This window comes from Salmo salar, chromosome 28, assembly GCF_965601325.2.
Source record: "Salmo salar chromosome 28, fSalSal1, whole genome shotgun sequence".
NCBI classification, from domain to species: Eukaryota; Metazoa; Chordata; class Actinopteri; order Salmoniformes; family Salmonidae; genus Salmo; species Salmo salar.
Window position 1 is genome coordinate 38,749,817 of NC_138318.1, and position 26,416 is coordinate 38,776,232.

Consider the following 26,416-nt stretch of genomic DNA (forward strand, 5'->3'; position numbering starts at 1 on the left):
AGAATGAAATGTCAATGTTCTGTGATGGGTGAAACCGGCGGCCATTTTGAGTGTACCCATGAATGGATGTTCATTCTAGTTATTGTTTTTTCTATGGGGTTGGATATTTGGCTGTATAATTGATTGATATTTGGCTGTACACTGATTGACTCTGTGCAAAACAGGCTGGTTGTTATAGGTCCAATTAGTGTAATACTTGACACCTAGACGTTCAATAGAGAGACTTATTACAGTATACTGTACCTAGACCTTCAGATACTGTATATTTAACTGATTGTATTCCAAATAGCACCCTATATAGTGTAGTACTTTTATGTTAGTATAGCATTATTTACATTTTAGTCATTTTAGCAGAAAATGTTTACAGGCGCAATTATGGTTAACTGCCTTGCTCAATGGCACATTGACCTAGTCGGCTCTGGGATTCACCCAGCAACCTTTGGGGTACTGGCCCCACGCTCTCTTGCACCCCCATTCACAGCTGAGGATAGACCTAGGAATTTCAGTGTGTTATTCCAAGGAGAAGATAGCCACACGTGATATTTTGGACTCAATTTTATTTCAGGACATAAATAATCTTTATAGCAGTATTCTCTACACAGCACAAGGTTACAATATATTCTCATAAATATATCTCATACAATACAATTTAAGGTTACAATATTTTCTTACAAATATATCTTATACAATACAATTAAAGTGTAGACATCATGTAGATTTTCTGATGAAAATAAATGTATGTATTTAGCTACAAAAATAAATAGGCTTTTAAAAAAAATCGCAAATAATTAACATGAATGGCTACAGATTTACTGTAGTTCCTATGAAATGAGTGGAACCACACATTTGGCTGAGAGGAAAGAAAGGCTGCATCCCAAATGGCACCCTATTCCCTATATAGTGCACTACTTTAGACCAGAGCCCTATGGACCCATGTCAAAAGAAGTGCACTATAAAGGGAATAGGGTGCCATTTGGGAAGCAGACAAAATAAGAACCCCAACAAGCACCATATCAACACCACTAATACATTCCAATTCATTTGCATAATTCACACAACCCGTTAAGAACAACTTCTTCCACAGAATTTCCACATCCAATTGACAATTTACCTTCAGAGATGAAACAGTATTAGACAGTATAAGACAGTATGAGACAGTATGAGACAGTATGAGACAGTATGAAGCAGTATGAGACAGTATGAGACAGTATGACACAGTATGAGACAGTATGAAGCAGTATGAAGCAGTATAAGACAGTATGAAGCAGTATGAAGCAGTATAAGACAGTATGAAGCAGTATGAAGCAGTATTAAACAGTATGAAACCGTATGAAGCAGTATGAGACAGTATGAAGCAGTATGAAGCAGTATAAGACAGTATGAAGCAGTATGAAGCAGTATAAGACAGTATGAAGCAGTATGAAGCAGTATTAAACAGTATGAAACCGTATGAAGCAGTATGAGACAGTATGAAGCAGTATGAAGCAGTATAAGACAGTATGAAGCAGTATGAAGCGGTATGAAGCCGTATGAGACAGTATGAAGCAGTATGAAGCAGTATGAGACAGTATGACACAGTATGAAGCAGTATGAAGCAGTACTGAATATTGCACAGAATCTATACTAGCTATAGCTGTGGAAATACCTCTAGAAATACTGTACGGTAAACATATCCGTCTCAAGTTTAAAGGCACGGACAAACCGGTAGCGTTTGCCGGCCGAGAGTACTTAGCACCTCTGAACAGATTGCCAGCCGTAATTTGCAAACCGACATTAAAGTGCCTGTCATCCTTTAGACCAGAGGTCTCCAACCCTTTTCCTGGAGAGGTACCCTCCTGTAGGTTTACATCAGGGCTCTCCAACCCTGTTCCCGGAGAGGAACCCCCTTGTAGGTTTTAACTCCAACCCTGTTACTGTAGAGATACCCTCCTGTAGGTTTACATCAGGGCTCTCCAAACCTGTTACTGTAGAGATACCCTCCTGTAGGTTTACATCAGGGCTCTCCAACCCTGTTCCCGGAGAGGAACCCCCTTGTAGGTTTTCACTCCAACCCCAGTTGTAACTAACCTGGTTCAGTTTATCAACCAGCTAATTATTAGAATCAGGTGACTAGATTAGGGTTGGAGTTAAAACCTACAGGACGGTATCTCTCCAGGAACAGGATTGGAGTTAAAACCTACAGGAGGGTATCTCTCCAGGAACAGGGTTGGAGTTAAAACCTACAGGATGGTATCTCTCCAGGAACAGGGTTGGAGTTAAAACCTACAGGAGGGTATCTCTCCAGGAACAGGGTTGGAGTTAAAACCTACAGGACGGTATCTCTCCAGGAACAGGATTGGAGTTAAAACCTACAGGAAGGTATCTCTCCAGGAACAGGATTGGAGTTAAAACCTACAGGAGGGTATCTCTCCAGGAACAGGGTTGGAGTTAAAACCTACAGGACGGTAGCTCTCCAGGAACAGGGTTGGAGTTAAAACCTACAGGATGGTATCTCTCCAGGAACAGGGTTGGAGTTAAAACCTACAGGAAGGTATCTCTCCAGGAACAGGATTGGAGTTAAAACCTACAGGACGGTATCTCTCCAGGAACAGGATTGGAGTTAAAACCTACAGGAGGGTATCTCTCCAGGAACAGGGTTGGAGAGACCTGCTTTAGCCTTTACTAGATAGATAGATATCCCTCTTTAACAGCATCATTATAGTGATGACCTTTAAACCTAGTTCCTACGTTTGCTCTTTCCCTAGGGGTTAGGGTGTCGTCCGGACTTGAATCCCATTAGTTACAATGTGATCAATGTTTGCACGATAAATGTGAATATATTGATAACGATATATTCCGATATATATATATTTAGGAGTTGTATCGACAAAGCTGAATAAACAGTACGTTGAGACTACATACGCCGAGATCATTTAGGGTCAAGTTCATTCATTCTCTGGGTGAAGAGGAACTGTCCGTCACTACAGCGCTGAAATAGCAGGCATGGCTTTAGTTTCCTATTACCAGACCAGTGAGCTATGCTCTATCTAGACTCCCACAGAGTATCAATGGTGAATGAGAGCGTCTACATTATATTTTCTACATCTATATGTTTTCCTTCCTTATTAGTTGTATGTACATTGTTACATAGTTAAGGATGTTCATATTGACTCGAGAGATAAAGTCGTAAAAAACATCAACTTCATCGCACAAACACCGAAATATACACACAGGACAACTAGCTAACACTACTTTCACGACATACCTGGACACGTGTCAGAAGTTGAGTGGAACTACTGAGGCTGTCCTAATATGGACACCGTAATCTGTGGGAAGTTGAGTGGAACTACTGAGGCTGTCCTAATATGGACACCGTAATGATACCTCAGTATGACTTATTTCCCTGTTTTCTGAGGTGTGCTCAGAGGCTTGCTGCCAGCTCCTTGGCTTTTCTCAACCGCCTTCGAGGCAGCAGCAGTGTTGCTCTGAGGCTTATTTCTCTTCCTGCACAGATCCCTCATCTCTACGAGGCCCTGGTCCAAAGCCTTGATAAAAACGGCCGAGCTTGTCTCGGTGCTGCCGTGGAAGCTGGTCACGCTGAAGAGGAGGTGATCTGCCTGCGGGTTGTAGCAGCACCCATAACCGTTAGGGACCACCGGACCATAACAACAGAACATTTCCACTGTGGTGGGGACCTGAGGAAGGTATACCAGTTAATACATCACCTACTTAAGATATACACAGGTGTACTTTAACAAGGGATTAAAAAGTAGTTTATAAACCGTTAATGATTACTTCATAAATATTGTATTTATGTAATAAACAGTTATAACACAATTGGTTGAATCTGCTTGTCAATTACTGAGATTAGATGTATGCAGCATGACTTTGGATAAAAAAAACGTCTGCTAAATGATACATATTATTATTATTATTATAATGGCTACAATAGCAATAGACACATAGCAAAGAGACGACTAGATGGTATACCTGACTGGTGGAGAGAATGAACTGGTTACTGGCCACATAGGTTTGATCTGTAAAGATCTCTGGCACCTCCATATGGATCTCCTGTGAGATCTCTCTGAGTCCTAGAAGGTGATTGTCTATTCCCATCCCTGTAATAGCCTGCCAAATATATTTTTTTTAAACATCAAGAACCCTTAGAACTTTAATAATATTTAAATCTACTTAAGTTAGAGAATTCTCATGAATAGAACATTTATCAAATAAACTTATACAGTGAACAGTTTTAGTCAAACACTCGTACTTACTGCAATTGTGGAATTTGTCTGGGCATTAATCGCATCCCACAATCGTTTCATCTTTTCTGAGTCCTGTAAAATGTAATACAAACAAAAGCATAATAAATAATTGTATTTAGTCTCAAAAGCTAAATATAATTCTCCCACATTGAACATTGTCTAAAGAGAGACAATGTAACATATATTACCTGTTATGAGTCATATGATAGATTGCAAGTGCTGTAAATCTGTAGAGAGATCAGCTGCTTTGTTGTTGTGTGTGTGTGTGTGTGTCTGTGTGTGTGTGTGTGTGTGTGTGTGTGTGTGTGTGTGTGTGTGTGTGTGTGTGTGTGTGTGTGTGTGTGTGTGTGTGTGATCAACTGTTGAGAGTTCGAATAATAGAATACACAAGGCAAAATGTGTAGATTTGTAGGAAATGTACTTTAAAATGTACATTTTTCTCTCCACCGTCAAGCTGGTGGACACCAAAAAAAAGTGCCCTCTTGGTGGTGGTGGGGTGGATGGGGCCCAACCAAATCTCACTTAGGTCCCCCAAAAAGCTAGAGCCGGCTCTGCTCGTGTGTATGTTTGTGTGTGTGTGTGTGCTTGCGTGTTTATGGCTGGAATGAAGGATACTCAACTCTTACAGTTTTTTATTTTATTGCTTTGGTACTGTTTTCACAAGTGCACTGCATGACCAAAAGTATGTGGACAACTGCTAAATCGAACATCTCATTCTAAAACCATGGACATTAACATGGAGTTGGTCCCCCCTTTGCTGCTATAACAGCCTCCACTCTTCTGGGAAGACTTTCCACTAGATGTTGGAACATTGCTGCGGGGCTTCCATTCAGCCACAAGAGCATTACTGAGGTTGGGCACTGATGTTGGGCGATTAGGCCTGGCTCGCAGTCGGTGTTCCAATTTATCCCAACAGTGTTCGGGGGAGTTGAGATCAGGGCTTTGTGCAGGCCTGTCAAGTTCTTCCACACTGATATCGACAAACCATTTCTGTATGAGCCTCGCTTTGTGCACGGGGGCATTGTCATGGTGAAACAGGAAAGGGCCAAACAGTTGGCAGCACAGAATCATCTAGAATGTCATTGTATGCTGAAGCGTTAAGATTTCCCTTCACTGGAACTAAAGGGCCTAGCCCAAACCATGAAAAACAGCCCCAGACCATTATTCCTCCTACACCAAACTTTACAGTTGGCACTTTGAATTCGGGCAGGTATCAGTCTGTCGGACTGCCAGATGGTGAGGTGTGATTCATCACTCCAGAGAACAAGTTTCCACTGCTCCAGAGTCCAATGAGGGAGAGCTTTACACCATCCCAGCCGAGGCTTGGCATTGCGGATGGTGATTTTATGCTTGTGTGCGGCTGCTGGGCCATTGAAACCCATTTCATGAAGCTCCCGACGAACAGTTCTGCTGACGTTGCTTCCAGAGGCAGTTTGGAACTCAGTAGTGAGTGATGCAACCGAGGATAGACGATTTAAGCGCTGTGCGCTTCAGCACTCGGCGTTGGTGAGCTTGTGTGGCCTACCACTTCAAGGCTGGGCCCGTTGTTGCTCCTAGACGTTTTCACTTCACAATAACAGCACTTACAGTTGACCAGGGCAGCTCTAGCATGGAAAAAATTTGACGAACTGACTTGTTGGAAAGGTGGCATCCTATGACGGTGCTGCGTTGAAAGTCACTGAGCTGTTCAGTACGGGCCATTCAACTGTCAATGTTTGTCTATGGAGATTGCATGGCTGTGTGCTTGATTTTTATACGCCTGTCAGGAACGGGTGTGGCTGAAATAGTCAAATTCACTAACTTGAAGGGGTGTGGTGAATTTTCTGAACGCAGCCAGTCTTACATTCAAACCCTTTCATTGTGCATTCATTTTGTGTGGTGAAAAATGTCTACAAACAACCATTGATCCAAAATCTAAGTTTACTGTGAAATACAATGAGTACGTTGGTTTTAATACCCAATGATACTGTCCCGTCCTGACCAGTAAAAGGGGTTATTTGTCATTGTAGTTTGGTCAGGGCGTGGCAGGGGGTGTTTGTTTTGTGTGTTTTGGTGTTTTTGGTTTAGGTTCTATGTTTTCTATTTCTATGTTTAAATCTAGTTTTCTATTTCTATGTTGGGTTTTTGGTAGGACCTCCAATTAGAGGCAGCTGGTTCTCGTTGTCTCTAATTGGAGGCCATATTTAGTTGAGGTTTGTTTCACTTGTGTTTGGGTGGGTGGTTATTTCCTGTATAGTCTGTGCAACTTATGGGACTGTTTCATCGTTTGTTTATTTTGTTTAAGTGTTTTCATCGAATAAATTAAGTATGAGCACTTTACCCGCTGCACCTTGGTCCAATCCTTACGACGCTGATGACAGATACATATCTTCTCTATGTAGCTCATTTATCAACCAGTTAAATCCAATGGAAATGTAAGAAACATGTTTCAAAAATTGACCTTTTAAATGTAGTATGTTACAGTACTGTAAATTACAGTACAATACACTGTTTTCACATCAGTCTATACACTTGAACTACCCATTAAAATGGACTGAACGTCATTTCTGTCCCATGTGTGATCATTGAAGACACTTTTCACAATGTAATCAAATGTTTAAGCAGGTACTAATTTGTTTGCATCAAGCCTGTCTTGAGCATTTAGCCATAGGTTGTCATAGAAATCGCATGTAAATATCCTCATTGTTTCCTGCACCTGGGGGAAAAACCTCTTGGCATGGCGAATCCAAGCCTGAAGGAAGGTAGTACGCTCATGGGGATGACAATCATACACCTTCCAATCTGTATTGTAATCGTGTATTGTATTTTTCAGCATTGTAATCGTGTATTGTATTGTACTTATGTATTGTATTTTACAGTATTGTATTGTAATCGTGTATTGTATTTTACAGTATTGTATTGTACTTATGTATTGTATTTAACAGTATTGTATTGTAATCGTGTATTGTATTTTACAGTATTGTATTGAATTTTACAGTATTGTATTGTAATCGTGTATTGTATTTTACAGTATTGTATTGTAATCGTGTATTGTAGTGGTCCTGTTCGTGGCTCAGTTCATAAGAGCATGGCACTAGCAACACCAGAGTTGTGGGTTCAATTCCCACTGGATTCACATACCAAAAATGTGTGGACTGTTGACACTTCGGATAAAAGTGTCTCTGCTACGTAAATGGCATATATTACGGTATTAGAAAAATACCACAGTATCTTCCTTTAGGATACATGTTTACTGTATAGGGGATATATTTATTATTGTTTTTGACTTTCTGGATTATGTGTGTATTGCTATTGTATTGATAGATATTACTGCGCTGTTGGATCTAGAAACATAAGCATTTTGCTGCAGCTGCTGTAACATCTCCTAATCCGTGTTGGCGACCAACTTGGATTTGATTTGTTACATACAGTATATCTCTGATCTCGTCAATATCAGATTTTTACATTTTTTTATTTAATGTGAAATAAAATCCTAATAGTAATCTTTATAGTAGTACATTTGAGTACTTTGTATGTTTCTACTTTACAGACATACATTTTCATGTATTCCTCAAAATCTGTAGTAGACAAATCACTTTACATTTTACATCTTCTAGGTTTTACCAAACGGTTAAGTGATCATCAATCAAGAGCAGTCGGATTAAGTGATAGTAAAATGTATTTTTATTAACAACAGAGAAGAGAATCGTATCAAAAAGTAATGTGAGCATTGTGAAAAGCACTTACTTTATATGAACGTGTATTGTAATGTGAAATATGTCTTTCTAGATGAAACACTGATTAAGTTTGGTGAAAAAGGGACTAGGATTTTGTGTGTTGTATATAGTTCATTGGAAATGTGCTTAGAGTTTTGAAACAACCGCCTTTTCAATGATCTGTTTTGAGTTTTCTACTAAAAGTTGTGAAAATGTACCACATACTTGTGAAAATTGCACAAAAGCAATATAAAAAAAACCTAAATGGACATGATGAACAGCATTATGGGAGAAGACATGATGAACAGCATTATGGGAGAAGACATGATGAACAGCATTATGGGAGAAGAGGATGCGATGAACAGCATTATGGGAGAAGACTTGATGAACAGCATTATGGGAGAAGACATGATGAACAGCATTATGGGAGAAGAGGACATGATGAACAGCATTATGGGAGAAGAGGACATGATGAACAGCATTATGGGAGAAGACATGATGAACAGCATTATGGGAGAAGAGGACATGATGAACAGCATTATGGGAGAAGACACGATGAACAGCATTATGGGAGAAGACACGATGAACAGCATTATGGGAGAAGAGGACGTGATGAATAGCATTATGGGAGAAGAGGACATGATGAACAGCATTATGGGAGGAGAGGACGTGATGAACAGCATTATTGGAGAAGACATGATGAACAGCATTATGAGAGAAGACATGATGAACAGCATTATGGGAGAAGACATGATGAACAGCATTATGGGAGAAGACATGATGAACAGCATTATGGGAGAAGACACGATGAACAGCATTATGGGAGAAGAGGACGTGATGAATAGCATTATGGGAGAAGAGGACATGATGAACAGCATTATGGGAGAAGAGGACGTGATGAACAGCATTATTGGAGAAGACATGATGAACAGCATTATGGGAGAAGACGCAATGAACAGCATTATGGGAGAAGAGGACATGATGAACAGCATTATGGGAGAAGACATGATGAACAGCATTATGGGAGAAGAGGACATGATGAACAGCATTATTGGAGAAGACATGATGAACAGCATTATGGGAGAAGACATGATGAACAGCATTATGGGAGAAGAGGACGTGATGAACAGCATTATGGGAGAAGAGGACATGATGAACAGCATTATGGGAGAAGAGGACGTGATGAACAGCATTATGGGAGAAGAGGACATGATGAACAGCATTATGGGAGAAGAGGACATGATGAACAGCATTATGGGAGAAGACATGATGAACAGCATTATGGGAGAAGACATGATGAACAGCATTATGGGAGAAGACATGATGAACAGCATTATGGGAGAAGACATGATGAACAGCATTATGGGAGAAGAGGACATGATGAACAGCATTATGGGAGAAGACATGATGAACAGCATTATGGGAGAAGAGGACATGATGAACAGCATTATTGGAGAAGACATGATGAACAGCATTATGGGAGAAGACATGATGAACAGCATTATGGGAGAAGAGGACGTGATGAACAGCATTATGGGAGAAGAGGACATGATGAACAGCATTATGGGAGAAGACACGATGAACAGCATTATGGGAGAAGACACGATGAACAGCATTATGGGAGAAGAGGACGTGATGAATAGCATTATGGGAGAAGAGGACATGATGAACAGCATTATGGGAGGAGAGGACGTGATGAACAGCATTATTGGAGAAGACATGATGAACAGCATTATGAGAGAAGACATGATGAACAGCATTATGGGAGAAGACATGATGAACAGCATTATGGGAGAAGACACGATGAACAGCATTATGGGAGAAGACATGATGAACAGCATTATGGGAGAAGAGGACATGATGAACAGCATTATGGGAGAAGACATGATGAACAGCATTATGGGAGAAGACATGATGAACAGCATTATGGGAGAAGACATGATGAACAGCATTATGGGAGAAGACACGATGAACAGCATTATGGGAGAAGAGGACGTGATGAATAGCATTATGGGAGAAGAGGACATGATGAACAGCATTATGGGAGAAGAGGACGTGATGAACAGCATTATTGGAGAAGACATGATGAACAGCATTATGGGAGAAGACGCAATGAACAGCATTATGGGAGAAGAGGACATGATGAACAGCATTATGGGAGAAGACATGATGAACAGCATTATGGGAGAAGAGGACATGATGAACAGCATTATTGGAGAAGACATGAGGAACAGCATTATGGGAGAAGACATGATGAACAGCATTATGGGAGAAGAGGACGTGATGAACAGCATTATGGGAGAAGAGGACATGATGAACAGCATTATGGGAGAAGAGGACGTGATGAACAGCATTATGGGAGAAGAGGACGTGATGAACAGCATTATGGGAGAAGAGGACATGATGAACAGCATTATGGGAGAAGACATGATGAACAGCATTATGGGAGAAGACATGATGAACAGCATTATGGGAGAAGACATGATGAACAGCATTATGGGAGAAGACATGATGAACAGCATTATGGGAGAAGACATGATGAACAGCATTATGGGAGAAGAGGACATGATGAACAGCATTATGGGAGAAGAGGACATGATGAACAGCATTATGGGAGAAGACGTGATGAACAGCATTATGGGAGAAGAGGACATGATGAACAGCATTATTGGAGAAGACATGATGAACAGCATTATGGGAGAAGACATGATGAACAGCATTATGGGAGAAGAGGACGTGATGAACAGCATTATGGGAGAAGAGGACATGATGAACAGCATTATGGGAGAAGAGGACGTGATGAACAGCATTATGGGAGAAGAGGACATGATGAACAGCATTATGGGAGAAGAGGACATGATGAACAGCATTATGGGAGAAGACATGATGAACAGCATTATGGGAGAAGACATGATGAACAGCATTATGGGAGAAGACATGATGAACAGCATTATGGGAGAAGACATGATGAACAGCATTATGGGAGAAGAGGACATGATGAACAGCATTATGGGAGAAGAGGACATGATGAACAGCATTATGGGAGAAGAGGACGTGATGAACAGCATTATGGGAGAAGAGGACATGAACAGCATTATGGGAGAAGACATGATGAACAGCATTATGGGAGAAGAGGACATGATGAACAGCATTATGGGAGAAGACATGATGAACAGCATTATGGGAGAAGACGCAATGAACAGCATTATGGGAGAAGAGGACATGATGAACAGCATTATGGGAGAAGAGGACATGATGAACAGCATTATGGGAGAAGAGGACGTGATGAACAGCATTATGGGAGAAGAGGACATGATGAACAGCATTATTGGAGAAGAGGACATGAACAGCATTATGGGAGAAGACATGATGAACAGCATTATGGGAGAAGACATGATGAACAGCATTATGGGAGAAGAGGACATGATGAACAGCATTATGGGAGAAGAGGACATGATGAACAGCATTATGGGAGAAGACATGATGAACAGCATTATGGGAGAAGACATGATGAACAGCATTATGGGAGAAGAGGACGTGATGAACAGCATTATGGAAGAAGAGGACGTGATGAACAGCATTATGGGAGAAGACATGATGAACAGCATTATGGGAGAAGACATGATGAACAGCATTATGGGAGAAGAGGACATGATGAACAGCATTATGGGAGAAGAGGACATGATGAACAGCATTATGGGAGAAGAGGACATGATGAACAGCATTATGGGAAAAGAGGACATGATGAACAGCATTATGGGAGAAGAGGACATGATGAACAGCATTATGGGAGAAGACATGATGAACAGCATTATGGGAGAAGAGGACATGATGAACAGCATTATGGGAGAAGACATGATTAACAGCATTATGGGAGAAGAGGACATGATGAACAGCATTATGGGAAAAGAGGACATGATGAACAGCATTATGGGAGAAGAGGACGTGATGAACAGCATTATGGGAGAAGGACATGATGAACAGCATTATGGGAGAAGAGGACGCGATGAACAGCATTATGGGAGAAGAGGACGTGATGAACAGCATTATGGGAGAAGAGGACGTGATGAACAGCATTATGGGAGAAGAGGACATGATGAACAGCATTATGGGAGAAGACGCGATGAACAGCATTATGGGAGAAGAGGACATGATGAACAGCATTATGGGAGAAGAGGACATGATGAACAGCATTATGGGAGAAGAGGGATCATGATGAACAGCATTATGGGAGAAGACATGATGAACAGCATTATGGGAGAAGAGGACATGATGAACAGCATTATGGGAGAAGACATGATGAACAGCATTATGGGAGAAGAGGACATGATGAACTGCATTATGGGAAAAGAGGACATGATGAACAGCATTATGGGAGAAGAGGACATGATGAACAGCATTATGGGAGAAGAGGACATGAACAGCATTATGGGAAAAGAGGACATGATGAACAGCATTATGGGAAAAGAGGACATGATGAACAGCATTATGGGAGAAGAGGACGTGATGAACAGCATTATGGGAGAAGACATGATGAACAGCATTATGGGAGAAGAGGACGCGATGAACAGCATTATGGGAGAAGAGGACGTGATGAACAGCATTATGGGAGAAGTGGACGTGATGAACAGCATTATGGGAGAAGAGGACATGATGAACAGCATTATGGGAGAAGACGCGATGAACAGCATTATGGGAGAAGAGGACATGATGAACAGCATTATGGGAGAAGAGGACATGATGAACAGCATTATGGGAGAAGAGGACATGATGAACAGCATTATGGGAGAAGACATGATGAACAGCATTATGGGAGAAGAGGACATGATGAACAGCATTATGGGAGAAGAGGACATGATGAACAGCATTATGGGAGAAGCCCATAATGGGGAGCTAAGTAAGAACAATGACTCACAGAGAGAGATGTCTTCTCGTCCGTCATGGCCTTCACGAAGGCCAGAGCCTCGGGGGTCGCAGAGCGGATGTTGTCCACCCGGCCCTCGTGGAAACGACGGATAGAAGCACTCTCATAAGTGGACACCAGCCGTCCATTGCATCTGAGAAATCACAAAGCAAAATAAATATCGTTACTGTATATCAATGGAGGCATAAATCACTTTATGTGTGAACAACGGAAAATAGTTTCTTTCTTAGGTTTTTTGTTATATTAAAATGACTGTCAATAAGTAGTAAAGAATGTAATAAAATGAAAAGTGTTCTGAAACAATATTAAACAACCAACCATATGTCCTTTTAGATAACGTTCTTAAAGGTGTACTACACCTGTAAAATGCCAGTTGTAGAGCGACCTGTATGTACGCATCTGGACTCATCTTCTGTTTCTTGATGAATTCTTTTCCATAGACCTCAAACTTGTGTACATCCATGTCAAGATCTCTAACCAACCTGAGGAGAAGGAAATATGAATATATGTCAAAGTTCCTAATGCCTCTGTTTTTTTTATCTCCGTGTCAAATCATTTCTGGGTAACAATTTAACTAACTTACTGTGATTGTCTTTAATTAAAACGGTAAAAAATAATAATTTAAAAACAGTTTGTGTGTGTTTCCGAGCGTGTGTGTGTGTGTGCAATCATGCATGCACATGTGTGTGTGTCTTGCCTCTGCAGTCTCTCAGCAGAGGCCTTCAGGAGGCCCTGGATGTGGGGCGTGGTCTTCCAGAGCAGTCTGCGAGGAGTAGGAAGCTCCGACACGCTGGTGGCCCTCCCCATCTTGGAGGGACTTCCTGTCCTGTGGAGAGAGCACGATCACTTGACTTCCTTAGATTAGTGTTTTATTATCAATATCATTTATTATTCATCAACATCATATTGCTTTATTACTGACCTCTAATAATATATTAGCTGTTTTATTACTGACCTCTAATAATATATTAGCTGTGAATGTGAACTACACTGCAAATCATTAACTACTTCATGTGTCTCATGCGTAAAATGTTAAATATCTGATTTAAGATTTAATGCAATAAACTGGCCGTTAACTATATTGTAATAAAGTACTTTGCGTGTTTGGTGAGTAAATATGAACTTTCAGAGTTAAAAGCACAGGACCTTGAATAGAACCTTGGGGGACACCAGGACCTAGAATAGAACCTTGGGGGACACCAGTCGTCAACTCCACCTAATCAGATTTAACACTGCCCATATGGACACATACATGTAAATTAGTTTGGCTAGTTTACTTACATGAATTTCATCAAGTATTCAGTACACGCCACCAGAACTATTCCCTCGAAGGGTGAATGCTCGCACACCGTTCCGCAGACTCCATCCTCCCCTACAACAAACTGAAACAAACATTTCTATTCCATTCCATGGGCTCAGGACCTGTATTGTGCTGATCTAGGATCAGCACCCTCCGCTTTGTCCAAATCATCTTATTGTTTATTATCTAAAATGCTAAACTGATCCTAGATCAGCGCTCTTACACCGAGACACTTGATGTATAAGGGTCCAGGGTTGGCATCGTCCTACCTGCATTGGCTTGTCATACCAGCGGTTCGCCCCCATCTTCTCATGGCCTCCTCCATGGAGCATCAGCAGTGCTCGACTGGTGTCCCCAACCTCCATTCCACTGGGGCCGTCTAGACACACCACACACAGACACTTCTGGATCACAGCCAACGACTCTCTGTTAACTGAATCTAGGGGAGGGAGGGAGGGAGGCGGACAGGCATGCAGACAGACAGGCAGACAGGCAGACAGACAGACTAGGTCAGTTTATGCAAATATATTTGTTTTCATAGTCTTGCCATGGTCTATTTTCATAGTCTTCCCATGGTTTATTTCAAATTATTACTATGATTCAATTATTATTTGATATTAGTCTTATTATTATAGTTATGATATTAATGTAGACAATAAGACGGTTGAAGTGAGACCTTTAATGAGTACGTCTCTAGCCTGGGCCCATTCTGTTCTTCCGTCAGATGTCAGCAGACCAAACGGAGGCTGTCTCTCCTCTGAGTTCTCCGCCATCTTCACTATCTTCTCCAGCTGGGTTAAGATGTCCATTTCTTTCAGTTTTTTCTCCTTTACCACTAGATCCAACACAAAGAACTGAGAAGAGGACAAGAAAAACATTTAATAAAAATTAGGGAATAGGGTGCCATTTAAAAAATAAAAATAAATCACAGAAATAAATATAATACATTGTATCTCTATGGATGCAATTACACTTACAGTGATCTCAGTTATCACTACTGTACTGTACAGATACAAACATTGTCCACATTGACAAGGCATGTGGTCATCTCAAATACAACAGCTAGTGACATTCCAAAACATTGTGTGTCCACATTGACAAGACAAGAGATATTGGTGTTGAAGTATAACTTTATTTGTTGGTGTGTTTAGTCTCTGTTGAGGTTTAGGATTCCCAGGAGTCAGTGTTGTAGATAACTTCCACTTCCTGATGATCCTCCCCAAGGCCGTGTCATATGTGGTAAAGTTCAAAGGTCAATAGACAGAAAACGGTTGAAACGTTGACATAAACAACAGACAATGTACGGAATCATAAACAAACAACCAGTTGACGGTTAACACTGTGTCCCAGTCTGGAGTTATCTTTTACAATGAATCTCACTTCCCGTCACACGAACGGGTTACGAAATATCTCACAAAGGCTAAAAGGGTAGACGGGAGGAGGGGAGACTCCTTCGTACCTAGAGATGGTTCCAGGAACTATCAATCAGGGACACATATTAAGGAGCCATCCATGTGGAGAAACAGACCACTAACTAAATTACTGCTGATTGAATTTGTCTGAGAGCCTCCTTGAGTCACAAGGACAATTGATCGTGGCGTAGGATTCGTGTTTTTCAAGTTGTGCGCCAAAGGACATCCTATTCCCTATGTAGTGCACTACATTTGACCAGGGCTCTTGTTAAAAGTAGTGCACTACATAGGGAATAGGGTGGCATTTGGGACACACAGGTTCAAGCGGGCGGTGGTACATCGTTAACCTCTGCGTCTCTTACTTTGCCTTCATTAGTCAGCAGCCTATTGGGGTCTAATGACTGATGTGTTTGCATTGGTAGGTTTTAGTTTTTTAACAGCCTATTGACCCAACGTGTCTGACTGAGTGATACATTGAATTGCTCCTTGGAGAAAAGGCTTTATAGATTTTGTAATGCCAGTAATCTATTTTGAGCTCTTATGATAAAGCACAAGTATCTTATCGTCTTTTTTTGTCATTGTTGCTTCCTTAGAAATACATTTTAATCAGATGTATGTTTTAATCTGTGATATTCCACGCGGAAATACCATCACCTTTTTTCAATGTCTACGACAAATTTCCCTTTGGGAGCAATACATAAAAATAAAAAAAATCCAATCCTATTTCTAAATAGTGCACTACTTTTGACCAGGGCCTATAGGGCTAGGAATAGGGTGCAGTTTGATAAGGAACCTTAGTCTCTCTCTGACCTGGTTCTTGCATGCAACGATGATGTGCTCCTGCTCCGTGGACCCAGTCTCGTGGATGATGAGGGTGTCCCTCTTGAGGCCGGGCAGACGGTATGTGTTGAAGAGACGGTAGTATTGCTTCATACACAGAGGGGTCCCTGCCAGCTGGCCCCGAGAAAAGTCCACTGGCAACTCCCGCCTGTCAGGAAGCAGGGCCCCAGAGACACACAGACACAGACTCACATCACCTTGGGACAACCTCAGCTGTTCTACAGGGGCACTTTATCCAGTCTTATATATTATATATTCTGTTTATTTTGACTTTAATATTTTACAATCTTTATATTATTCTTCTTCAATACTCTGATGGAAGAGGAGAGGAGAGGAGAGGAGAGGAGAGGAGAGGAGAGAGAGAGGAGAGGAGAGGAGAGGAGAGGAGAGGAGAGGAGAGGAGAGGAGAGGAGAGGAGAGGAGAGGAGAGGAGAGGAGAGGAGAGGAGAGGAGAGGAGAGGAGAGGAGAGGAGAGGAGAGGAGAGGAGAGGAACGTTATAAGCTGGACACACAGAACTCACGTGTCAATTCGTTCCTTATACTCCAGAACTCCTGTGATGAGGTGAGCAGCGAATCTGAGAAGATGGAGAACAGAGAGACTGATTCAACACAGAGAGAACATCATTTAGAAGGGACCTAGACATACTGTATATGCAACAGTCCAGTCATTTCATTGCTGGTATCCATTATTCAACAGAGAGTATTATACAAGGATAGTCTTCTTCATACACGTTGCCTTATGTGTGTTACTGAATTGTAACTACATAATTGTTCTGCATATGGATATTTTATTTACAGGCAGTTACAGGCTGTTACAGGCTGTTACAGGCCACTACAGGCCGCTACAGGCAGTTACAGGCTGCTACAGGCTGTTACAGGCAATTACAGGCAGTTACAGGCAGTTACAGGCTGCTACAGGCAGTTACAGGCAGTTACAGGCTGTTACAGGCAGATATAGGCTGCTACAGGCTGCTACAGGCAGTTACAGGCAGTTACAGGCTGCTACAGGCAGTTACAGGCAGTTACAGGCAGTTACAGGCTGCTACAGGCTGCTACGGGCAGTTACGGGCAGTTACGGGCAGTTACGGGCAGTTACAGGCAGTTACAGGCAGTTACAGGCTGCTACAGGCTGCTACAGGCTGCTACAGGCAGTTACAGGCAGTTACAGGAAGTTACAGGCTGTTACAGGCAGTAACAGGCAGTTACAGGCAGTTACAGGCTGTTACAGGCAGTTACAGGCAGTTACAGGCTGCTACAGGCTGCTACAGGCAGTTACAGGCAGTTACAGGCAGTTACAGGCTGTTACAGGCTGTTACAGGCAGTAACAGGCTGTTGCAGGCAGTTACAGGCAGTTACAGGCAGTTACAGGCTGTTACAGGCTGTTACAGGCTGTTACAGGCTGTTACAGGCAGTTACAGGCAGTTACAGGCTGTTACAGGCTGTTACAGGCAGTTACAGGCTGTTACAGGCTGTTACAGGCTGTTACAGGCTGTTACAGGCAGTTACAGGCAGTTACAGGCTGTTACAGGCTGTTACAGGCAGTTACAGGCTGTTACAGGCAGTTACAGGCAGTTACAGGCTGTTACAGGCAGTTACAGGCAGTTACAGGCTGTTACAGGCAGTTACAGGCAGTTACAGGCAGTTACAGGCTGCTACAGGCTGCTACAGGCAGTTACAGGCAGTTACAGGCAGTTACAGGCTGTTACAGGCTGTTACAGGCAGTTACAGGCAGTTACAGGCTGTTACAGGCTGTTACAGGCTGCTACAGGCAGTTATAGGCTGTTACAGGCAGTTACAGGCAGTTACAGGCTGTTACAGGCAGTTACAGGCAGTTACAGGCAGTTACAGGCAGTTACAGGCTGCTACAGGCTGTTACAGGCAGTTACAGGCAGTTACAGGCAGTTATAGGCTGTTACAAGCTGCTACAGGCTGTTATAGGCTGTTACAGGCAGTTACAGGCAGTTATAGGCTGTTACAAGCTGCTACAGGCAGTTACGGGCAGTTACAAGCTGTTACAAGCTGTTACAGGCAGTTACGGGCAGTTACAGGCTGTTACAAGCAGTTACAGGCTGTTACAGTAAAAATAATATTGGTCCATCTGTATCTACTCATGATACACCAAACACACCACAACCCCCTCCCCCATCTCTCAATGGAGAGCTATAATCACATTTCTGATAGATTACAGAGCAGCGCTGTGTGTGTGTGCATGTACATGTCTGTCGGGGGGGTGTGTGTGTGTGTGTGTGTGTGTGTGTGTGTGTGTGTGTGGTGTGTGTGTGTGTGTGTGTGTGTGTGTGTGTGTGTGTGTGTGTGTGTGTGTGTGTGTGTGTGTGTGTGTGTGTGTGTGTGTGTGTGTGTGTGGATAGTGGGTGGTGTGTGTGTCTCTAGAAGGGAGGAAAACAACTCGTCACGTCAGCCCTGGTGTTTTCTATTTTAGTGTTTTTGTGTTCAAACCCCCGATCAATATACAGAGTGGGCCACACACACACACACACACACACACACACACACACACACACACACAGACACACACACACACACACACACACACTAATACCCCCCCAAAACACACACACACACACACACACTAATACCCCCCCCCCCCCCCCCCCCCCCAAACACACACACACATGTACACCACCCCTGTATATGGAGGCTGAGGATAGAGAGGAGGAGGACAGACAACTAGTCAGTCTACCAGTCTCAGCGGACTGCTTGGATCTGTCACTACCAATCTAATTAGAATCTGTCGGTCTATTAGGAGGCTGTTCTGAAGGTCCTGAAAGAATTCACTTACCTCACCCATGAGCTGACAAAACCTCACGGTGAGTTACAGTGTACAGTCTGGATCCTGATGGACGTGTGTGTGTGTGTGTGTGTGTGTGTGTGTGTGTGTGTGTGTGTGTGTGTGTGTGTGTGTGTGTGTGTGTGTGTGTGTGTGTGTGTGTGTGTGTGTGTGTGTGTGTGTGTGTGTGTGTGTGTGTGTGTGTGTGTGTGTGTGTGTGTGTGTGTGAGTGCGCATGCGAGCGTGCGTGCGTGTGTGTGTGTTGCATTGTCTGGCAGTCTGGCAGACCACATCTCATTTAATAAGAGAGGCAGCGATATAGAGAAGAGATGAGTCAGGATGGCTATCCTCTCTCTCCATGTACTGCAGCCTGTAAATCTGACGGAGATCTGGTTTGGTTTATGCCTGCTGAAAACACTGTTGTAAATCTCTCACCAAGTGTGGTTTTACAGTACAGGGTAGAAAGCATAGCAGCTATGTATTTCATTGCACCAGCACCATTGTATGTGGCAGTATAATACAATATTGTACTCTGTATGTTGTATTTACCTTATATTTACCATTATATAGTTTGACAGTTTCTAGTTGTGGAGGGATTCAGGATGAGAAAATACAAATGAAGGAATTAAGTGACTGGTCTGTGGAGGCGACAACCTGCTCTCGTGAGTACCTAGTTCAAATTATCAAATCAAATCAAATGGTATTTGTCACATGCGCCGAATACAACAAGTGTAGACCTTACAGTGAAATGCTTACTTACAAGCCCTTAACCAACAATGCTTTAAGAAGTTAAGAAAAACTATTAAAATAAGTTTTGAGTTAAAAAATAGATGAGTAAAAAATAGAAAATAGAAAATAAAAGTAACAAATAATTAAACAGCAGCAGTAAAATAACAAGTGAGGCTATATACAGGGTGTTACGGTACAGAGTCAACGTGGAGGCTATATACAGGGTGTTACGGTACAGAGTCAATGTGGAGGCTATATACAGGGTGTTACGGTACAGAGTCAATGTGGAGGCTATATACAGGGTGTTACGGTACAGAGTCAATGTGGAGGTTATATACAGGGGGTACCGGTACAGAGTCATAGTGGAGGCTATATACAGGGGGTACCGGTACAGAGTCAACGTGGAGGCTATATACAGGGGGGTACCGGTACAGAGTCAATGTGGAGGCTATATACAGGGGTACCGGTACAGAGTCAATGTGGAGGCTATATACAGGGTGTTACGGTACAGAGTCAATGTAGAGGCTATATACAGTGGGTACTGGTACAGAGTCAATGTGGAGGCTATATACAGGGTGTTACGGTACAGAGTCAATGTGGAGGCTATATTCAGGGGGTACCGGTACAGAGTCAATGTGGAGGCTATATACAGGGTGATACGGTACAGAGTCAATGTGGAGGCAATATACAGGATGTTACGGTACAGAGTCAATGTGGAGGCTATATACAGTGGGTACCGGTACAGAGTCAATGTGGAGACTATATACAGGGTGTTACGGTACAGAGTCAATGTGGAGACTATATTCAGGGGGTACCGGTACAGAGTCAATGTGGAGGCTATATACAGGGTGTTACGGTACAGAGTCAATGTGGAGGCTATATACAGGGGGTACCGGAACAGAGTCAATGTGGAGACTATATTCAGGGGGTACCGGTACAGAGTCAATGTGGAGGCTATATACAGGGGGTACCGGTACAGAGTCAATGTGGAGGCTATATACAGGGGGTACCGGTACAGAGTCAATGTGGAGGCTATATACAGGGGGTACCGGTACAGAGTCAATGTGGAGGCTATATACAGGGGGTACCGGTACCGAGTCAATGTGGAGACTACATACAGGGGGTACCGGTACAGAGTCAATGTGGAGGATATATACAGGGGGTACCGGTACAGAGTCAATGTGGAGACTATATACAGGGGGTACCGGTACAGAGTCAATGTGGAGGCTATATACAGGGTGTTACGGTACAGAGTCAATGTAGAGGCTATATACAGTGGGTACTGGTACAGAGTCAATGTGGAGGCTATATACAGGGTGTTACGGTACAGAGTCAATGTGGAGGCTATATACAGGGGGTACCGGTACAGAGTCAATGTGGAGACTATATACAGGGGGTACCGGTACAGAGTCACCTAGTTCATGTACATAGTCTCTGGTCATTGAATAGCTGTTTTGCTTTTGGGTGCAGAGATTACTATGTACATTACTCCTTCTTGTCAAATGAAATTCAATGCGTGGTCATTCAACCAGCTCTAATCTGATCTAGAAAATGACTGTATCATCCTCCTCACTGAAGGAAGCACCCTCATTACTGGGTATTTCACATTCAGGAAGGACTTTGTTATGATTATGACATTTATTTTATGATGTGTAATTCATGAAGTGTATTTTATGAAGTGTATTTTATGCAATGTATTTTATGAAGTGTATTTTATGCAATGTATTTTATGAAGTGTATTTTATTAAATGTATTTTATGAAGTGTATTTTGGACACCAAGTGTACTTTATGAAGTGTATTATATGAAGTGTATTTTACTAAATGTTCTTTATGAAGATTATTTTGTGAAATGTATTTTATAAAGTTTATGAAGTGTATTTTATGAAGTGTATTTTCTTAAATGTATTGTATGAAATGTATTTTATGATGTGTATTTTATTGAATGTATTTTAATGAAATGTATTTTATGATGTGTATTTTATGATGTGTATTTTATGATGTGTATTTTATGAAGTGTATTTTATGAAATGTATTTTATGAAGTGTATTTTATGAAGTGTATTTTATGAAGTGTATTTTATTAAATGTATTTTATGAAGTCTACTTTGGACCACCAAGTGTACTGTACATACCTGAGTGAGTCTTTGTGATCTCTAAAGTCTTGTTTTGGGAAGACCATGGCAGGATTGGAGTTGACTGGTAGGGCCAATCTCTGATTCAAATACATATCGTCAAGCCAGTAGCCATACACCTGAGAGAGGAAGAGAGAGAGAGAGAGAGAGGGAGAGAGACAGAGAGAGAGACAGAGACAGAGAGAGAGAGAAGAGAGAGAGAGAGAGAGAGAGAGAGAGAGAGAGAGAGAGAGAGAGAGACGGAGAGAGAGAGAGAGAGAGAGAGAGAGATGGAGAGAGAGAGAGAGAGACAGAGAGAGAGAGAGAGAGAGAGAGAGAGAAAAGAGAGAGAGAGAGACAGAGAGAGAGAAAAGAGAGAGAGAGAGAGAGAGAGAGAGAGTATACCGTGTTGACACTGATTATCACAATGTGGAGCAATGTGGAGTTTGATAGATATCAGTTCACTGCTTTAATTCAGGACTGACTGATCATTGAGTGGCTGGTGATGGATGGGCCTTGCAGACACCAAGTGGCATGTCTGATTGATCTATGGCCACAGTTTTAGTTATTTCCCCACCTTTTTGTTAGCTTCAGTTCTTTCCTCCTTCCAATGCCAGCTGTTATTGATGGTCCAAGTCTATTGGGCCGTTTATGGTGTTGATTGTGTTTTTGATCACAGTGTGGAGACTCTACAGTCTGTATGGACAGGTCTCCAATGGGCTATAAAAGGACAGTCTGTATGGACAGGTCTCCAATGGGTTATAAAAGGACAGTCTGTATGGACAGGTCTCCAATGGGTTATAAAAGGACAGTCTGTATGGACAGGTCTCCAATGGGTTATAAAAGGACAGTCTGTATGGACAGGTCTCCAATGGGCTATAAAAGGACAGTCTGTATGGACAGGTCTCCAATGGGTTATAAAAGGACAGTCTGTATGGACAGGTCTCCAATGGGTTATAAAAGGACAGTCTGTATGGACAGGTCTCCAATGGGCTATAAAAGGACAGTCTGTATGGACAGGTCTCCAATGGGTTATAAAAGGACAGTCTGTATGGACAGGTCTCCAATGGGCTATAAAAGGACAGTCTGTATGGACAGGTCTCCAATGGGTTATAAAAGGACAGTCTGTATGGACAGGTCTCCAATGGGTTATAAAAGGACAGTCTGTATGGACAGGTCTCCAATGGGCTATAAAAGGACAGTCTGTATAGACAGGTCTCCAATGGGCTATAAAAGGACAGTCTGTATGGACAGGTCTCCAATGGGCTATAAAAGGAGATTGTTTAGCTTTCTGTTATCGACACATTGTTCCATTATCCTGATGTACTGTATCACAACTTTAATGTTCACTTCTACTAGTGGTCTACAATGTATCACCCTTAAGTTATGTTGATGTCACATCTGCTCCTGCAGCGCCTTCTGCTGCTCATCATGTGTCTCCTTGACCTGCCGTCACTCCCCCAGTACTCTCTCCCTACCAGCTGCAACCAGTTCCATAATCAAGACCTTTACAAATACTCAGTCCTGCCATTTCCATACTACTAGATTGTAATCTCTGTTCAGTCAGTCTACGGTTCCACTCTGCATAAAAGTACGATCTGACCAAAGAGATTAACCCAGCAGACTCTGCTAGTCTCCACCAAACCCTCGTCGGCCAAGGCGCCCTGTTCGAGCAACATGACCAAGCCCTGAAGGCCCTTCCGGAGCACATGAAGGAGTTTTCACAGAGCCTGTCTGACCTACAGGGCCGACCCTTCGCCCAGGGCTCACAACCAGTTCCAAGTCCTTCTCCTCCGCTCCGAGAGCCGTTTGTTCTGACTCCCGAGCGTTACGATGGCAACCTCGGAGCTTGCAGAGCCTTTTTGGTACAATGTTCACTAGTATTTTAGCAACAGCCCTACTCTTATGCTAGCGAACGGGCCAAGATTCGCTGCCTCTGTGGAGCAGAGCTTTCCTGGGACACGGTGGTGTGGGAGAGACAGTCCCCTATCTGCTTCTCCTACTCCAGATTCACGGAGGAGATGAAGAAAGTCTTCGACCACTCGGTCTGCGGTAAGGATACCGTTAAATGACTCCTGTCCCTCCGTCAAGGCACCCATGGTGTTGCTGAGATGGCATGTGAATTCCGCACCCTCGCCGCTGGAATGAAGAGGCCCTTCAGGGAGCATTCCGGAACGCGCTCACTGAGACCCTCATGGGCGAGTTGGTGTCCACAGATGAGCCTGATGGACTTGATGAACTCATCTCTCTCGCTATCCACAACCACAACGACAACGACACGTGAGTGTCAGAGGGAGAGGGTAGGTTGGGTTGCATGTCCTTAACATCTGCTTCAGTGCCTTGTCCTCCTTCTCTGACTGCATCCCATCCTCAGGCTCGTCCAGATCCTTAATCCATGCAGCTCGGGCCGGCCCGTCTCTCTCCAGAGGAGAAGCAACGACGAATCGGCACTAGGAGCTGCCTATACTGTGGCCAGGTTGGTCACTTGGTCTCCACTTGTTCCCTGCGTCCAGCAAAAGAGGGGGCTCGGCAGTAGTGGGGGATATACTGTTAAGACAAATCGCCTGCCCATCTTCCCCCAGACCCCTGCTTGAAGGCAACCTTGTGTGGTGGAGCCAGGCTTTTCCTGTCTACTCTTATCGATTCGAGAGCTTCCTGGACCGAGGTTTCGTTACCCAGTTGGGCCTGGACACTGTCCCACTCGATTCACCCCTCGATGCCAATGCTCTCAATGGACAGCTCCTCGCCTGTGTCTGTGAGAACCGTCCCTGTCATCCTGCGTCTCTCTGGAAATCACCAGGAAAAGATCAGTTTCCACATAATCGACTGTCCTTACTCTCCCCTGGTTCTTGGCCATCCATGGTTAAAGCTACACAACCCACAGATTTACTGGACCGCCGGAAAGGTAACCACTTGGAGTTCATTTTGTCACTCTAATTGTTTATATTCTGCCCTTCCCCCTGCCTTGTCTGTGCCCCAGTTCATTCCAGAACCTCCGGACCTGTCATCAGTTCCTCCCGAGTCATGATCCAGCTCCTGTGTTCAGCAAGCACCACGCCCTGTCGCTGCCGCCTCATCGGCCGTACCAACTGCGCCATTGACCTCCAGCCTGGAGCTCCTCTCCCCAGTAGCCGGTTGATTAACCTCTCTCGTCCAGAGCAAGAGGCTACGGAGAGGTACATCCAGGATTCTCTGGCTGCAGGACTTATCAAGCCATCTTCCTCCCCGGTGGGTGCTGGGTTTTTCTTTGTGAAGAAGGATGGGTCACTAAGGCCGTGCATAGACTTCCGTGTTAAGAACAAGTACCCCGTTGCCACTCATCAGCTCTGCTTTTGCCCCCCTCCATGTGCCATGGTGTTTACCAAACTCGACCTCCGGAATGCCTGCCATCTTGTCCGCATAAGAGAGGGGGACAAGTGGAAGACTGCATTCAACACACAACTGGGTCACTTTGAGAATTTAGTCATGCGTTTTGGTCTTACTAACGCCCCTGCTGGTTTCCATAACCTAGTCAATGACGTGCTGAGGGTTGTGATTGGACGTTTAGTTTTTGTCTATTTAGATGACATCATGATTTTTTCCAAGGACCCTGAGGCTCACCAGCAACACGTTCGCCAAGTTCTTCAACGGCTGTTGGAGAATAAGCTTTTTGTTAAAGCTGAAAAATGTGAGTTCCATGCTGCCACGGTCTTTCCTGGGTTATATTAATGCACAGGGACAGTTACGCATGGACCCCGCCAAGGTCATGGCAGTCACAGAGTGGCCTGCGCCCTCCAACCTGAAGCAGCTACAGCGTTTCCTGGGGTTTGCACATTTTTACAGACGTTTCAACCCACAACTACAGCCGTCTGGCAGCACCTCTCACCACCACCTCCACTCCGTTCCACTGGACTCCTGAGACAGAGGCAGCATTCCTGGAACTCAAGCGTCGCTTCACCTCCGCTCCGATCCTTACTCAGCCCGAACCAGAACTCCAGTTCATCGTGGAGGTGGATGCCTCTGACCTCTGGGTAGGTTGCTGTTCTGTCTCAACATTCCCCCTCTGATCAGAAGGTCCATCCATGTGTATTCTTTTCCCATAAGCTCTCACTTGCAGAGAGGAATTTTGACATTGGAAACCAGGGTCTCCTGGCAGTTAAGCTGGCTCTGGAGGAATGGCGTCACTGGCTGGGGGGCCCTGTAACACCCTTCATTGTGTGGACTGACCATAAAAACCTGTCCTACATCCAGACCGCTAAACGTCTGAACTTCCGGCAAGTCAGGTGGGCCTTGTTCTTCGGTAGATTCAATTTCACACTCACTTTTTGCCCCAGTTCGAAGAATACCAAGCCTGATGCCCTCTCTCACCAGTTCACCACCGACAACACGGGTAC

At 43.4% G+C, this 26,416-nt stretch overlaps 1 protein-coding gene across 1 annotated transcript in view; it reads right to left on the reverse strand.

Annotated features, from left to right (window-relative positions):
- Nucleotides 1–2,600: 2,600 nt before the first annotated feature.
- LOC106589926 (choline O-acetyltransferase) overlaps nt 2,601–26,416 on the reverse strand; it is a 28,968-nt gene continuing 5,152 nt past the window's right edge. The window contains exons 4-15 of the mRNA XM_014180375.3: nt 22,065–22,183; nt 16,937–16,990; nt 16,386–16,563; nt 14,840–15,017; nt 14,433–14,602; nt 14,145–14,245; nt 13,561–13,689; nt 13,223–13,345; nt 12,855–12,996; nt 4,254–4,316; nt 3,970–4,107; nt 2,601–3,674 (exon numbers count right to left, since the gene is read on the reverse strand). Coding sequence (XP_014035850.1) covers nt 3,375–3,674; nt 3,970–4,107; nt 4,254–4,316; nt 12,855–12,996; nt 13,223–13,345; nt 13,561–13,689; nt 14,145–14,245; nt 14,433–14,602; nt 14,840–15,017; nt 16,386–16,563; nt 16,937–16,990; nt 22,065–22,183 — 1,695 coding nt within the window. The 3' untranslated portion in view covers nt 2,601–3,374. The remainder of the gene's footprint in view (nt 3,675–3,969; nt 4,108–4,253; nt 4,317–12,854; nt 12,997–13,222; nt 13,346–13,560; nt 13,690–14,144; nt 14,246–14,432; nt 14,603–14,839; nt 15,018–16,385; nt 16,564–16,936; nt 16,991–22,064; nt 22,184–26,416) is intronic.